General features: G+C 35.1%; 1 protein-coding gene across 1 annotated transcript in view; it reads right to left on the bottom strand.

Annotated features, from left to right (window-relative positions):
- Positions 1–8,351: 8,351 nt before the first annotated feature.
- Positions 8,352–18,075, bottom strand: part of LOC131933019 (IQ calmodulin-binding motif-containing protein 1) — a 31,781-nt gene continuing 22,057 nt past the window's right edge. Inside the window, exons 4-5 of the mRNA XM_059289877.1 lie at positions 10,096–10,252; positions 8,352–9,827 (exon numbers count right to left, since the gene is read on the bottom strand). Coding sequence (XP_059145860.1) covers positions 9,610–9,827; positions 10,096–10,252 — 375 coding nt within the window. The 3' untranslated portion in view covers positions 8,352–9,609. The remainder of the gene's footprint in view (positions 9,828–10,095; positions 10,253–18,075) is intronic.

Below are 18,075 nucleotides of genomic sequence, written 5' to 3'. Positions count from 1 at the left end.
CCTATTTATCGGGAGACTTTATGACGGGGTCCATATGTTGCTGGCCCTTTTGACGGGTTCAATTTGACGGGGCTCTTATGTCGGGGCTGATTTGTAGGGGTCGTTTTGACAGGGCCGTTTTTTCATTGGCCGTTTTGACGCCGCACGGTTTTAAACACGTCAAATAATTTTTTACGTATTAAAGAAAAAATCCTGTTCATTTTGCGACTGACGCAATCTGCATCATTGTTAACAGGATATTTGGCACTCTGGGTTATCATATGAGCACGACCGTAAGCGGCGCCTATTCGGTAGTGTAATCGGTGGGGGGGGGGGAGAGGTAGGCTCATGAGAGCGACTATCTACGTCCCTGACATTATTTCGGCTTCTCGATGTTGGAGACGAGACAATTGGAACACCTATAACATTACTGTCACATTCTTTTCCGCAGCTACTACCTCACAAACCTTATTCAAATTTGTCTTTTACTTTTATGCGCAAACAATTCCCTTTTAGATTAGCCTTTGCCATGACAATTAATAAAGCACAAGGCCAAAACGTGCAAAAAGATATGTCTGTATCTTCCAAAATCTGTTTTTCACTCATGGACAATTTGCTCGCTCTCACGTCACAGTCGTTTGCCCAATCGTTTAATCATTTTTGATAATAGTAACAATTAATGAAGCTAGATTTATCGGTAAATTTTAGAAAAGGAAAACATTTTTCTCAATAGTAGGTGTGGAGCAATTCCACACCCTATGGTGTGGAATTGGTGTGGAATTTCCTATGATGCTTTTTATACTCTTTAGAGCAGTGGTTCCCAACCTTTTTCGAGTGGCGACCCCCTTTTACAAAAAGTAAGTGACCCGCGACCCCCATAGAATTAAAAAAGCCGAAATTAGTATGGAAATTAATAAGCACTAAAATAAGATTTTCTAGTAGACTTTCAATATAAACTACTCTTGATAACTGTTTTAATAGCATGAGTAAAAATGCATGCTATTCACTAAACTTTCGTGGTTAAGTTTTTAATTTTAAAAAATTTTGTTAACGCCAACCTATGTCATTATAATTATCTTAATTTTGTTTTTAATCGAAAAATAGTGTTGAAAATATATTTTCGAAAACTCAATCAATTTTAGGTTAGGGTATGAATGGTGAATACTACACCAAAATTGTGTCTACAGTTTTTCAGCTTACTCGGAATCATTATGCAAATCAAAGAATTCATCTTGTAATTCATCGGGAATGCTGGCAACAGCAAGGGAAAAAGAGAATGGGTAATACGTAAATGCAGAATCTTCTTTTTTTAGCTCAGAGAAATAGCGATGCAGTTCGTTTTCAAGAGATTCAAGATGCTTAGAAATCGCTTCTTTCAAAATTTTAATTATCTCTCAATCAGATTCATCTACCACACCGCAGAGTTTCTCAAATTTACAATATTTCCAAGATTTATTTTCTTTACCGATTTTGCAGCTTTGATAAAAATGCCCCGAGATTATCATGGAAAGTTATAATATTCGTTCATTCTCCCTGAAGCTTATCTTGATGTTCAAACATATCTGCCAGGTATGATACTCTCTCCAACCACTCTGTCGTTTTAAGTAAACCAAAAGGTCTTGTTTCATTTGCACTTCCAAGAACAATTTGATTTCAGATTTCAATTCAAAAACACAGCCTTGCAATAATGCTGGTGAAAACTTCCTGTTCGATCAAGTCTCTGGCGTTTGCAACTAGCTTCTAACCGACGAAAGAACTCCATATATTTTTTGGTGTGTTCAGAATGACTCGTCTCAAAGGATGTTTTAGTTTTGAAGATTTCATAGATTCGTGACTGAGTACAACTTTGTATATTGCCCTTTGTTTCTTCTCTATTACATTTCCAGTTATGTTAATTCAGCCGAATTTCAAAAATTCTTCTAAATATTTATGTTTTGTTTCAAATTACTAAAGCTGCGTCCTCTTTCTCCTTATTAATTAAACTTAGCAAAGATAAGCAAACGTTCAAACCACTTTTTTTATTCTACTCACTCGAACCACTTTGTCGTTAAAGTATATCAAAATGTCTTGTCTCATTTGTTCTAACAAAAACAACGATCTCAACTTTCAATTCAAAAACACGAATCACAACAATTCATTTTGACAGCAAGCGTACTGAAGTGTAGAACCTCGTGATCTTTATTCATGTCTTTGCACAGTTCTTGAAACAGACTGGTGTTTAGGGCTCCAGATTAAAAATAATTGACGACTTTTTATTAGCAATGGAGTTGGAAGAGCCTTGCTTGTGATGGCATTCCGGTGAATCATGCAGTGGATTCCCTTTCAGTAGGGATTTAACTCAACTTTTTCTGAAAGCCTGATTTTGACCCAAACATGTCGTCCCATCTGTATAAACCCCACAGCAGTTTTCTCATTTTAATCATCCAGTTAAAAAAAACGTATTTATTTTATATCTTCACAAAACAGCAACTCTGCTATAATTGAATGAATATATTTCACAAAGACAAGCAACTGCGAACACGAACTCACGTCTGTTGAAAGTTGGATTTCATTCAAAATTCGTGTCTGCTATATGCTATATGCCGCTGCATAGCATTATTAGACAGATATTGTTGCATTTTAACTTCACTGGAGTTCCCAAAAATTAATTTCACCATCTTGAACATGCAGGGTTCTATGAGATTTTCTACTATTGTTGGTGTCACCCCTAAATGGTGTCACCCGGTGCGCCCCCTTCTCTGCATGTATGCAACTCACTATCCAAACAGCTCCAAATCTAGCAAACAGGTATGGGAAACCTTTTGTGGGGACTATTATTAGTGCATGAAAACGGTACACTCAGAGGCGTAGCGACCCTTCCCGGCGCCCGGGGACAAACTTTCAATTTGGCGCCCCCCCCGGGAGCAACTTTTTGATTTGCACCTCCACACCACTTCCTCCCTCACTTTCTATTTGCACCCCACCCCTCAAACTGCAAAAATGCAGCTAAAATGACATTTTACTTTGTTTTTACAACCCATTTTGGCGCCCCTTAAGGTCGGTCCCCGGGGACATATGTCCCCCTGCCCCCCATCGCTACGCCTCTGGGTACACCGCTTGAGCTCCCTTATAAGAAGACAATTGAACAATATTTCCATCTGTTGTTGATGTCGAACCAAATGACTAAATCTTTTCACCTATGATTTTAATATCTCGTGCTGGGGAATTAACGGAATAACAGCAATACTAAGTTAATATATTCAGTTAATTCTGAAAACTGAGAAATAAAATTTATTTAAAATTTTCAATTTTTATACAATAATTTATAACAAATATATAGGTAAAGGTCATAATTAAATATCTATAAATAGTACTTAAATATTTTTAACATGTATGTGACGGTTGTGCAACAATCTACATGGGGCCGTTTATTGCTAGCGTCCTACTTATGGGACGCTTTTGGTACGCGATAAAGCGAAGTAGTTTTAAATTTTGCTACTTTTTAATTAGATAGAAATACAGTACTGCTACAAATACAAGTTTCAAATGTATTTTGAACTTAAAATGTCAATATTTAAGAAGAAATGCACTTTCCTGTTAGCATGTTTTTCCCCACCATTTTGACAAGTGAACCAAAATCGGCGCTATGGCGACTACGTTTGATCTAAACAGTGCGATAGACAATGGATAGGATGGGGCGTTACAAACGCTCACTAAATTGAATCAGACGTGTCCGCCGGCGCCCTGGTAGGGTGCAATTTGGCTGCAAACAAAAATGTCAGTTTTGGCCCCCAAAGGCTCACATGGGCCGCTGAGGGCCATGTAATTTTAATCGGAAAAAATAATAAAGGTTAAATTATTATTTTGGATATTCATTTTGTCCGTTAAAAAAATCCAAATATTTAAGTCACTTTGCGAATGATGCAATTAGCATCTATTTTTAGATAATCCAAACAGAAATTGAGATCGAGCATCTAAGAATAGACCATTACTAACGCTATCATATAGCATCAATCACACTATGTTTAAAACGGTGCCCTGTCAAAATGGCCCGGGACATGACCCCGTCAAATCGATCCTCGACAAAACGAACCAGTCAAAATAGCCCCGTCACAAGGGCCCCGACTTATTGGCTCCTTTCAAATGGGCTCCCGTTATATTGACTCGCGACATTTAGGCTCCCGACAATTGGACTCTCGACATATTGGCTCCCGACATAAGGGCTCACAACAAATGGGCTCCCGACAAATGGGCTCATAAACATTCTGGCTACCGACAAATGGGCTCCCAACATATTAGCTCCCGACAAATGGTCTCCCGATATATTGGTTACCGACAAATGAATGGTATGACCACTATTGGCATAAAAGTAACCATTTTGTACTACCTCCACTACTTCTATAACCTCTTTTTAATGCCTGAATAAAAATTTTTTTCATGAACCAACATCAATTCTCAAACAAATCAGCCCTTAACAGCTAAAATCTATCAATTCTAAAATTTTGATGTTTAATTTACAACAGTAAAGATCTGTTACATAAAATCGAGCACATAAGTGAAAATGTACAATATACATGATGTTTACAGCATAACATTTTGTTTTTGATAACCTACAAGCATACTGGAGGTAGGAAGGTACAGCGTAGACCCTCCTACCCACACACTGAGTTGGAGCAGCCTATAACCGACTAAATTATGAAAGTCATAGATAGATGACCCTTAAATTAAAACATACTATATTTTGTAATAGATAAACTAATATAAAAATAAGGCCTGCCGAACAAGAGATGCATACGTTGTTTTACTTTAGAGTGTTGGATAAGTTGGCAGGTGTCATATTCAAGGAGACCGCTTTGCCGGGACTTAGTCTCTACAGAAATGGTATTGTCAGTGATTCTTTTGTATGGAGCCAAATTTACAGGAGCCTTTTTGTCGTGAGCCAAAATGACGCTAGCCTATTTGTCGGGAGTCGTAATGACGGGGGCCGTTTTGTGGAAAAAACGAAATGACGGGAGCCAATATGTCGGGAGCCAAAATGACAGGAGCCTATTTGTCAGGATCCTTATTGACTGGAGCCCTTTTGTCGGGAGCTTATATAACGGGAGCCTATTTGTCGGGAACCTAAATGACGGGAGCCTATTTATCGGGAGACTTTATGACGGGGTCCATATGTTGCTGGCCCTTTTGACGGGTTCAATTTGACGGGGCTCTTATGTCGGGGCTGATTTGTAGGGGTCGTTTTGACAGGGCCGTTTTTTCATTGGCCGTTTTGACGCCGCACGGTTTTAAACACGTCAAATAATTTTTTACGTATTAAAGAAAAAATCCTGTTCATTTTGCGACTGACGCAATCTGCATCATTGTTAACAGGATATTTGGCACTCTGGGTTATCATATGAGCACGACCGTAAGCGGCGCCTATTCGGTAGTGTAATCGGTGGGGGGGGGGGGGAGAGGTAGGCTCATGAGAGCGACTATCTACGTCCCTGACATTATTTCGGCTTCTCGATGTTGGAGACGAGACAATTGGAACACCTATAACATTACTGTCACATTCTTTTCCGCAGCTACTACCTCACAAACCTTATTCAAATTTGTCTTTTACTTTTATGCGCAAACAATTCCCTTTTAGATTAGCCTTTGCCATGACAATTAATAAAGCACAAGGCCAAAACGTGCAAAAAGATATGTCTGTATCTTCCAAAATCTGTTTTTCACTCATGGACAATTTGCTCGCTCTCACGTCACAGTCGTTTGCCCAATCGTTTAATCATTTTTGATAATAGTAACAATTAATGAAGCTAGATTTATCGGTAAATTTTAGAAAAGGAAAACATTTTTCTCAATAGTAGGTGTGGAGCAATTCCACACCCTATGGTGTGGAATTGGTGTGGAATTTCCTATGATGCTTTTTATACTCTTTAGAGCAGTGGTTCCCAACCTTTTTCGAGTGGCGACCCCCTTTTACAAAAAGTAAGTGACCCGCGTCCCCCATAGAATTAAAAAAGCCGAAATTAGTATGGAAATTAATAAGCACTAAAATAAGATTTTCTAGTAGACTTTCAATATAAACTACTCTTGATAACTGTTTTAATAGCATGAGTAAAAATGCATGCTATTCACTAAACTTTCGTGGTTAAGTTTTTAATTTTAAAAAATTTTGTTAACGCCAACCTATGTCATTATAATTATCTTAATTTTGTTTTTAATCAAAAAATAGTGTTGAAAATATATTTTCGAAAACTCAATCAATTTTAGGTTAGGGTATGAATGGTGAATACTACACCAAAATTGTGTCTACAGTTTTTCAGCTTACTCGGAATCATTATGCAAATCAAAGAATTCATCTTGTAATTCATCGGGAATGCTGGCAACAGCAAGGGAAAAAGAGAATGGGTAATACGTAAATGCAGAATCTTCTTTTTTTAGCTCAGAGAAATAGCGATGCAGTTCGTTTTCAAGAGATTCAAGATGCTTAGAAATCGCTTCTTTCAAAATTTTAATTATCTCTCAATCAGATTCATCTACCACACCGCAGAGTTTCTCAAATTTACAATATTTCCAAGATTTATTTTCTTTACCGATTTTGCAGCTTTGATAAAAATGCCCCGAGATTATCATGGAAAGTTATAATATTCGTTCATTCTCCCTGAAGCTTATCTTGATGTTCAAACATATCTGCCAGGTATGATACTCTCTCCAACCACTCTGTCGTTTTAAGTAAACCAAAAGGTCTTGTTTCATTTGCACTTCCAAGAACAATTTGATTTCAGATTTCAATTCAAAAACACAATTTACAACATTTCGTTTGACAGCCTTGCAATAATGCTGGTGAAAACTTCCTGTTCGATCAAGTCTCTGGCGTTTGCAACTAGCTTCTAACCGACGAAAGAACTCCATATATTTTTTGGTGTGTTCAGAATGACTCGTCTCAAAGGATGTTTTAGTTTTGAAGATTTCATAGATTCGTGACTGAGTACAACTTTGTATATTGCCCTTTGTTTCTTCTCTATTACATTTCCAGTTATGTTAATTCAGCCGAATTTCAAAAATTCTTCTAAATATTTATGTTTTGTTTCAAATTACTAAAGCTGCGTCCTCTTTCTCCTTATTAATTAAACTTAGCAAAGATAAGCAAACGTTCAAACCACTTTTTTTATTCTACTCACTCGAACCACTTTGTCGTTAAAGTATATCAAAATGTCTTGTCTCATTTGTTCTAACAAAAACAACGATCTCAACTTTCAATTCAAAAACACGAATCACAACAATTCATTTTGACAGCAAGCGTACTGAAGTGTAGAACCTCGTGATCTTTATTCATGTCTTTGCACAGTTCTTGAAACAGACTGGTGTTTAGGGCTCCAGATTAAAAATAATTGACGACTTTTTATTAGCAATGGAGTTGGAAGAGCCTTGCTTGTGATGGCATTCCGGTGAATCATGCAGTGGATTCCCTTTCAGTAGGGATTTAACTCAACTTTTTCTGAAAGCCTGATTTTGACCCAAACATGTCGTCCCATCTGTATAAACCCCACAGCAGTTTTCTCATTTTAATCATCCAGTTAAAAAAAACGTATTTATTTTATATCTTCACAAAACAGCAACTCTGCTATAATTGAATGAATATATTTCACAAAGACAAGCAACTGCGAACACGAACTCACGTCTGTTGAAAGTTGGATTTCATTCAAAATTCGTGTCTGCTATATGCTATATGCCGCTGCATAGCATTATTAGACAGATATTGTTGCATTTTAACTTCACTGGAGTTCCCAAAAATTAATTTCACCATCTTGAACATGCAGGGTTCTATGAGATTTTCTACTATTGTTGGTGTCACCCCCTAAATGGTGTCACCCGGTGCGCCCCCTTCTCTGCATGTATGCACCTCACTATCCAAACAGCTCCAAATCTAGCAAACAGGTATGGGAAACCTTTTGTGGGGACTATTATTAGTGCATGAAAACGGTACACTCAGAGGCGTAGCGACCCTTCCCGGCGCCCGGGGACAAACTTTCAATTTGGCGCCCCCCCGGGAGCAACTTTTTGATTTGCACCTCCACACCACTTCCTCCCTCACTTTCTATTTGCACCCCACCCCTCAAACTGCAAAAATGCAGCTAAAATGACATTTTACTTTGTTTTTACAACCCATTTTGGCGCCCCTTAAGGTCGGTCCCCGGGGACATATGTCCCCCTGCCCCCCATCGCTACGCCTCTGGGTACACCGCTTGAGCTCCCTTATAAGAAGACAATTGAACAATATTTCCATCTGTTGTTGATGTCGAACCAAATGACTAAATCTTTTCACGTATGATTTTAATATCTCGTGCTGGGGAATTAACGGAATAACAGCAATACTAAGTTAATATATTCAGTTAATTCTGAAAACTGAGAAATAAAATTTATTTAAAATTTTCAATTTTTATACAATAATTTATAACAAATATATAGGTAAAGGTCATAATTAAATATCTATAAATAGTACTTAAATATTTTTAACATGTATGTGACGGTTGTGCAACAATCTACATGGGGCCGTTTATTGCTAGCGTCCTACTTATGGGACGCTTTTGGTACGCGATAAAGCGAAGTAGTTTTAAATTTTGCTACTTTTTAATTAGATAGAAATACAGTACTGCTACAAATACAAGTTTCAAATGTATTTTGAACTTAAAATGTCAATATTTAAGAAGAAATGCACTTTCCTGTTAGCATGTTTTTCCCCACCATTTTGACAAGTGAACCAAAATCGGCGATATAACTTTTTTCTAAATTAAAATTTTACACAGTATACACAAATTCATTAGTCTAGCTATTCCCAAATACAATGAAACATAATATGTGTTTTAAATAGTTTTCAATTAATTTAAAAGCATTTTTTTTTTACAAACATCCCTTAAAAATACGCTAGCAGGATATGGGTTAAGATATATATAGAGCGATTATTTTTGTGTTGTATTTACTTCTCGTGGTTTTCTCATTGGGTTGCTTTTGTGGTTGGCATTAAAAAAAACAACCATTAATTTTAAAACTATTTATTTACATCAAACTGTTTAAAAATAATAAAAAAAATAAAACAATACTAAACAATTTCGTTTGTTATAAAATGACTGTTAATTTTGAAGGCGTGAGTCATGGTTTGTAGGGTCAAAAATTATACATTTGTCTTTGGAATTATTAAACGTGTTAAACGGGGTTACGTTTGTTTTATCGAAAACATGCATATATTTAGAAACGAACTTTTAGAGTAATCAGGAGCAAAAGAGTAACGGTTACAGTGTAAACTTTGTAATTATACTAATTACAGCAAATGTAAAATTTAAAGTCAACAAATTATGATAATAATTTTTGGGATTAAACTTAAATACACTTTAACTATCAACCATTTACACCACACTAATGTGTATGTTTTTTATAACATACATAATACGCAAACAATCTACACAATATGCGAATTAGTTATCAAAAATGTGTATTTTAAAAAAAAATAGCGGCATGCAACTATTAAATCTATTAATAATAATTTATATACACAATATAAATTTTGATAAAGATATGAGGTAACAATCGACTTAACGACCGTAAGTTCTTTTGTAATTAATTTGTCTTTTACTACTCTAACAAGACAATGGTAATTGCTAAACATTAAATTCCCAAAGTTTGTAAGTGAGCCTCAGCTTCTGCCTCCTCTTTTTTGTCATAATATTCCTCAAAATCCTGTTTAACTAATGTTTTCCACCATGGCTGTTGAAGCTCCTTGAGTGTCTGAGAGTGTAAAAGCTTTGCAGCAGTTTTAATCGGTAACGGTTTACAGGAGTACATATCTATGTCAGACATAGAAGCACTGTCTAAATCTGGTGCCACTGAAAAATTAAAATAATAAAATTTAATTAATACAAAATTAAGACAGTGACATATATTTCTATGTTAATGTAGCTTCTTAAATGTATTATTAAGCGATTTAATAAATAGTATTTGTACATTAAAAATACATTCAGCTTTAAATGTATATCTGCGGGTACACATTTTAATGTATTACTTGCATTTATCATAGAAATTTAATATTATGAAGATAATCAAATTCTAACTGCCTATATAGTTTAAATATTATCTCAGAAAGCACCTTCTTACATTGAACAAGTTCCATATCTGTATTTAATCGAGCAGTTAGACTTTCTACTTGTTGTTCCAGATTACGATAAGGACGAATGTGGGAATAATGTCTTGAGAGCTCGTTTTGTGCAAACATGTGAACAGTCTCAAGTTCTTCTTTAGATTTTACATTAGGCTGAAAAAAAATTATCAGATATCAATTCAAATACAGTATTATACGGTTTCATGTCGATTTCAAACTAAATTTTTATTTAAGAACATTTAGAAACTAAATGTTGTTACTTTTAATGTAATATCAATTATCAATAGAAATCCTCGCTGTATCATGGCTCCAATTAGTGATGATATTCTGTGGAGACAGAACATTCAAATACCATGTAGGCCTACATTTTTGGTACTTCTTGCATGTTTGAGAATTATATTAGAACGATGTTATGTTTCCTGTCCTTTCTTTTTAACCCTATAATTCTTCTTGAAAAATATAACTTGAGTAATAAGAAATATACAATTAAAAAAAAGCGATAAAACCGGAGAGCTCCCCCAAAATTTATAATATGTAGCAGAATAGGTTTATTAGTGACAAAAAAGCTTATGTTTTCAAGAACATAGGTGGAGGTAAAAAGAGAAGAAAAGAAATACTTAAGATTTTTAGGAAATCGGAAATAAAGTGCTAGTTCCAGGTATCGGATATTATACTTATAAGTATAGGATCTTACACTTGTATATACAAACAGTAGCTGCAGTGAGGTTATACAATCTATCTATACTAAAACTAATCTATACTACTAAAACTCAAGTTTGTTTACATGTTTGAATATGTATTTATTTATTTATTTTGTTTGTCTGTTTGGTTACAGGAGAGAATCTGCACTATGTGTAGAGCTGTAAAATAGTATGTAGATAGAGAATAATTTTCTTTTTTAGGCAGACTGTTAATCACAAGTTAATTTAAAGGCGTTAATTAATTTATTGATTTATTCATTGGTAAATTAACCACATTAATTATAAAAGTTCAGAACAATGACTTTACTTATAGTGAATGGTGACGTGCATGATATAATTACTTTTTACAACATTAATGCCGGCTTCTACTGAATATTTTGCTGCCCATTCGAAATTTTAACTCATTATAAAGCTAATTTTCTGTCGGCTATAGCTTTAACGATATGCCCGTTTTTTTTTTATTACGTTCCAACACTAATAATTCTCAACAGTTCTTTTTATTTTAGTATACAATAAATTTCTCTAGACATCTAAATCTAGAATCTAAATATCAGCTGTCGATGGGAGTTATTTATTATTATTTATAGATCTAGAATCTAGGTCAAACCAAAATTAATTTTTAAAATTAAAAAGCCTTTTAAAATCAGAATACATTATTGAGTTTATTAAACTATTTTAGTCCTTAAATATTGGATATAAATATGTGCTTTTTAGCTTCACCGATTATCTAATTCAAGAATTCAGGTGATTTATCTATCTAGATCTAGAGTTAAGGCAAAAACTCGGCTTAGCCAAACCAGTCGTAGAATCTAGATAACTCTATCTAGATCTAGATAATAATGAGTTTCTTTACTTAACTATTTAAGACCTTCAAATTTTATATATATACTAGCTGCATCCCGTGCTCCGCCAAGGTAAATCTTTTTTAAATGTACCAACTTGGGAACACAACAAAACTAAACACAACACAAACGAACGCAAAAAACAAAAAAAAGGAAAAAACAAACTCAAAACTCATAACATAAACACAATTTAAATGCAATCATAAAGGCATATTGCTCACAGTCTAGCCCGTAGCGCCAAATCGCGCCCTTTCCGGTGATTTGCACCCCCCCTCAAACTTTCGATTTGCACCCCTTCCCCCCCCCCTCCCTAAAACTTTCAATTTCCACCACCCCGACCCCTCCCCTCGCACATTTTTTCCAACCCACTTTGGCGCCCCCTAAGGTCGGCACCCGGGGACATATGCCCTCTCCCCCCCCCCCTCGCTACGCCTCTCCTATAAAACCCGAAAGATAGAATAATAATTAGAAAACAGTATAAATAATTGGCAATATTTAAAATATCCGTGTTTTACCTACAATATTTCACTTTATCCATTCACGCATTTTTTTTCCAGTACTTTAAATTTTAAAAATTTACAAAAGAGTTTCATAACTAAAACCATTGCGCACCTAATGAACGTGATGACGCGTCTATAATAGTGCTGAATAGTTGATTAAAAATTATAAGTAGGGCCTACATTCAGTGAATAAAATAAATAAAAGATTGCCTATTATCAATCCATGCTAATTATAATTTTCTAACAATAATTTCCTCCTACACATCCGAATAATTTGCATTCACATTTTGCTAATTATATTATTGCAACACTAATTCCTTCTATGACGAACGTATATTTGCATTCACATTTTTTATTAGCGTGAGTTTAATGTATTTTTAAATTACCTCCTTTGTCAAAATTAGAAAAGAGTTAAATTAATTTGATTTTTCTACCGTGCTGTTATTATGTTATTAAAATGTATCCACTTTTTCTAGGAATATTAACGAAAACGATATTTGACATTGATCCTTTTAATATGTTTTAGCAATGTGCGTGTATTTAATATTCTCTTTACGTTATGCAAAATTGTACAAACAGTGGAAATTATAAAATAGCTCTATGCCGTTATATAAACAAACCCTACTCTAATACTTATAATAAGACACTGCGGTGCACTGAAAAGCACTGCGTGGTGCGAATGTTTACTTTTATGGTTCCAAAAGCTATAGCGATGACGGAAGGAAGGAAGGAAGGAAGGAAGGACTGACACAATACTTATCCGCTTATATTATATATATATATATATATATATATATATATATATATATATATATATATATATATATATATATATATATATATTGTTAGCCTAAAAAACGGCGACCACACATTGTTGTCCCAACTTCCTTGACAAAACCTATAGTTTATTAGTATTTTTTTTTTATTTTAAAATAACTATTGAATAGTGTCTTTTTTTCCCCGCCTCAGACTTGTAATTTACAGCGTCGGTTGTGTGTTCGCTTTAGTATTAGTTTTCATCATCGGCTTGTGAGGACTGTTGATCTCAACCATCATGTCGACTGAGTTCAAGATTTCAGCACATACTTGTGTATTAGCGCCTTATTAGTTGCCCTACAACCCACTGACAACCGCATGATACCCGATCTCAAGGCTTTGTTTCAGCAAAGCGTAGATGTTTAGCATGGCAATAGGCATCGTCCTTCTTGACGGGTTCTAGGCTAGACAGTAGAGATCGTGTTCGATCGCCTGCCACTCACGTGTGAGCAACCCTATTCATACATTAGTCCTGAGGGTTGTTCTTTAAGTTATGCAAAAGAGTAAACACAGTGGCAATTATAACATAGCTCTATGTCGTTATATAAACAAACCCTACTCTATTAAGTATAAGACACTGCGGTGCACTGAAAAGCACAGTATGGTGCGATGTTTACTTTTATGGTTTCAAAAGCTATAGCGATGACAGAAGGAAGGAAGGACGGACAAACACAGCCCGCTTATATTATAGACTAGCTGCATCCCGTGCTCCGCCACGGTAAATCTTTTTTAAATGTACCAACTTGGGAACAGAACAAAACTAAACACAACACAAACGAACGCAAAAAAAAAAAAAAACGAAAAAACAAACACAACACTCATAACATAGACACAATTTAAATGCAATCATACAGGCATATTGCTCACAGTCTAGCCCAGGGGTCTCCAAACTTTTCAGCCCGAGGGCCGCATTAACTATATAACATCAGTTCGGGGGCCAGAGTTACTTCGAGGAATTTCTTCGAGTTTGCGAATCTCCCCCCCCCCCACCCCCAAAGAAAGTCTACACCCCCCCCCCCCCCAACGAAGTAAATTTATATAGAAATATATACACATTTCTGAAAAAAAAAACACTGTCGGGGGCCGGCAACACATTCGAGGTCCAACTTTGTTCTCAAATTGTTGTTTACGTATTTCATTCTTAAAAACGTTCCGAAATTTGAAAGGTACTTTGATGCAAAAGTTTTAATATTAGGAAAGTCTTTCTTTGGCAAAAACATTTAAAAAACCTTATAAAAACCCACCCGCCCTTCTTTAAACTTGTCTTTAAGGAGGTCATTTGCTTGCAATTCAATGACCTCCAGCTGCAGTTCATCTGGGAAACTGGCCACATTTGTTTCAAATGGGTTTTGAAACCATCTCACTTCTTCTGCCTTTGAATCCTAGTCAGAAAACCGCCACTGAAACTGCATCTGGAGGTCCTTGATGATTTCACAAGCAAATGACTCAGCTGTTGCTTTAGCCATGAAGACCTTGCACTGCTGAAAGTGCGTCAAGTTGTTGGCCTGTACTTGTTCCAAAATCAAGACCAATTTGGATATGAAGGCCTTTATGTTGGTGTATAGAACAGAAACTAGATTTTACTTTCATTGTAGTTTTAGGTTCAGAAAATTTAAATGACTAGTTATGACTAGTTATGCAGCAAAGGTCAATTTCCATACCCACTGTTTATCAGACATTAATGGGTGTGGCTTGCCTTTACTTTCCAGTAAGTCACCTATTTCCTTGCTTAATTTAAATACTCTGCTCAGAACTTTCCAACAATTTAGCCATCTTACTCTTGTATAATATGGTAAATTCTGCGTTTCTGTGTTTGTATCTTTCAACATGTCTCTGAACTATCTATGTGGAATTTATTAAATTCACCATCTTCACCACAGGATTCAGTACACTGCTAATGTTCATATATTTAGCAAACAAAGTTTGTTGGTGAATAATACAGTGCAGGAACACTGGTTGTAGAATATTTTTCTCATTCGCTTGTCCAACCAAGCCTTTCTTTATGCCACTCATGTACTTTCTCCATCCACATTCAGATGAGGTTAGTCCAGTCCATGTTATAATCACCATTTTTTAATAACTCATTGAATATATCCTCTCCGGTAAAAGTGGCATATATGTTGTGTAGGGAAGCCAGCTCTTGTGTAATGTTCGTGTCTTCATTCACACCTCTAATAAACACAAGCGGTTGAGAGGTGGAACAGCTGTCCAGCGACTCATCCATTGCAATTGAAAAATGGCGTAACTTGCTTGCATTTTTCGCTATTTCACCAATGTCTGCAACACGGCGGGCAATGTTAGTTGCACCCAAAGCTACATTTTCAAATTGTTTTACATTTTCTGGGCAAAGTTTCTCAGCCACCTCTAACAAAAATCTTTTCCGTGGACGAAAGATCTCCGCGGGCCGGATGAGAGGACCTCGCGGGCCGCATCCGGCCCGCGGGCCGTAGTTTGGAGACCCCTGACTCTAGCCCGTAGCTCCAAATCGCGCCCTTTCCGTTGATTTGCACCCCCCTCAAACTTTCGATTTGCACCCCTTCCCCCCCCCCTCCCTAAAACTTTCAATTTCCACCACCCCGACCCCTCCCCTCGCACATTTTTTCCAACCCACTTTGGCGCCCCCTAAGGTCGGCACCCTGGGACATATGCCCTCTTCCCCCCCCCCCTCGCTACGCCTCTCCTATAAAACCCGAAAGATAGAATAATAATTAGAAAACAGTATAAATAATAGGCAATATCTATAATATATACAATATTTCACTTTATCCATTCACGCATTTTTTTCCAGTACTTTAAATTTTAAAAATTTACAATAGAGTTTCATAACTAAAACCAATGCGCACCTAATGAACGTGATGACGCGTCTATAATAGTGCTGAATAGTTGATTAAAAATTATAAGTAATAAACAGTAGGGCCTACATTCAGTGAATAAAATAAAAGATTGCCTTTTATCAATCCATGCTAATTATAAATTTCTAACAATAATTTCCTCTTACACATCCGAATAATTTGCATTCACATTTTGCTAATTATATTATTGCAACACTAATTCCTTCTATGACGAACGTATATTTGCATTCACATTTTTTATAAGCGTGAGTTTAATGTATTTTTAAATTACCTCCTTTGTCAAAATTAGAAAAGAGTTAAATTAATTTGATTTTTCTACCGTACTGTTATTATGTTATTAAAATGTATCCACTTTTTCTGGGAATATAAACGAAAATGATATTTGACATTGATCCTTTTAATATGTTTTAGCAAAAAATCGAATTAGAGATTTTCTCAAATCCCTACGTTTCACTGTTTTGTCTGTGAGAGTCTGTGTACTTTCTGTCTGGTTGTTAACAAAAAGTTAGGGAAAGGTGTGACGTCTTTTTTAATGTGGGGTCTGGTTTTTTGTGACGATAAGTGATAGACGTGATTTTTTAATGGATGACCCCCGAAACCCACTGTTATCCAAGGGATGACGGGTAGTATAGTCTAGTAAAGTAATGTAATAGATAGTGTTGGTTACCTCACAAGTTAAACCCCACCTCAATACTGTATCCAAGCGACCTTCTTCACGCGTCTTTTCTTTTGGATATCGTGGCATTTAGACAAGACGTGTTTTCCCTGTCGAGCTGTCCAAAATTGTGTTACTGTTTGTCTCTTCTGTTTAACAGATGACTGTAACCACACTGTTGTGTGCTGACGAAGACCTTGGGTCGAAACGTCCATAGTATTTGTAACTGTCTTTAACTTGTGAGGTAACTAACACTATCTGTTTTATTACTTACACTTGTATATTAATTTTCGTCTAGAAGGCTGAAATGGCAATCAAATGTATCCGTTTTTAAGAAAACTAAAAAAGAATAAGTGACACTTCTGGCAAGCGGACATTTCTCAAATGATAAATATCTGTAAAAGCAATTACTTATATATATAAAACTTCGTCCAGCTAACTGTAACAGTTCTTGTTATAGGTTTTTGAGGAACCGAAAGTAAGACAAGTGCCACCTCCAGTTACTAGAAATAGCTGAAAAGTTTATACATATATAAAAATTCAAAATATTAACTACATTTGAAATTTCGTCAATTTTATGATAACGGCGCTCGAGTTATTTTGTTAACAACCAGACAGAAAGTACACAGACTCTCACAGACAAAACAGTGAAACGTAGGGATTTGAGAAAATCTCTAATTCGATTTTTTGCACGATTACAATACTTCTTTACTATGTATAAGAAATAGTAAAAATGTTTAATCGTTGAAAAAGATCACTTTTAGTAGTCGTTTATTAGCTTAGACCATTAAAAAAGAAATCAGTAAGAGATGAAGCTGAAATGGAGGCAATAGAGCATGGAGATGCTGAAAAAAAAAGAAATAGTATTTATAGATAAACGACAGGCTAACAACTTTAATTGCTGAACGTGACAACAGAACAACATTTGATTTTTTTTTTTAAATTGACACAGTATTTATTTATCTTGCTAGGAACTTTTTTTTCTAAGTTAAACTTTAACTTTATTATTGTGTAACTTGTTTTTCAATAAATACTAACCATTTATGTAATTAGAGTTTGTCGTTTTGTAAAACTTATCGACAAGCTTTTATGTTAAAATGAACTAAAAAAAATTGTTTTCTTTAATATATATATATATATATATATATATGAACTAATAAGCGTGGGTTGTTCCTTTATTCTAGTAAAGATATTCAATAACTTTTTTCTAGTTCATGATTTGATTTATATATATATATATATATATATATATATATATATATATATATATATATATATATATATATATATATATAAAATAATTTATTTTCCCCTTTTTAGTACTTTATTACATAAACTGTTGTTATTAATACGTTTTTATGCATTTTAAAAATTTTGCTTTTCTCTTCTGCGCATTTTCTGTTTACGCATTTTTTCAGTTGCGAATTTTTTAGTAAATATTCCTGGATTTTAATGAGAAAAAGACCACATTCTACAGCTTTGACTAAAATAGTGTCTATACGGCTGACTAACTGATACGCTGACCAAGCAATATATATATATATATATATATATATATATATATATATATATATATATATATATATATATATATATATATATATATATAT

The sequence above is a fragment of the Physella acuta genome, unplaced genomic scaffold (assembly GCF_028476545.2).
Source record: "Physella acuta isolate Inbredline_101_S28 unplaced genomic scaffold, ASM2847654v3 ptg002343l, whole genome shotgun sequence".
In the NCBI taxonomy this organism is placed as follows: domain Eukaryota; kingdom Metazoa; phylum Mollusca; class Gastropoda; family Physidae; genus Physella; species Physella acuta.
This window is presented reverse-complemented; position numbering and strand designations above follow the sequence as displayed.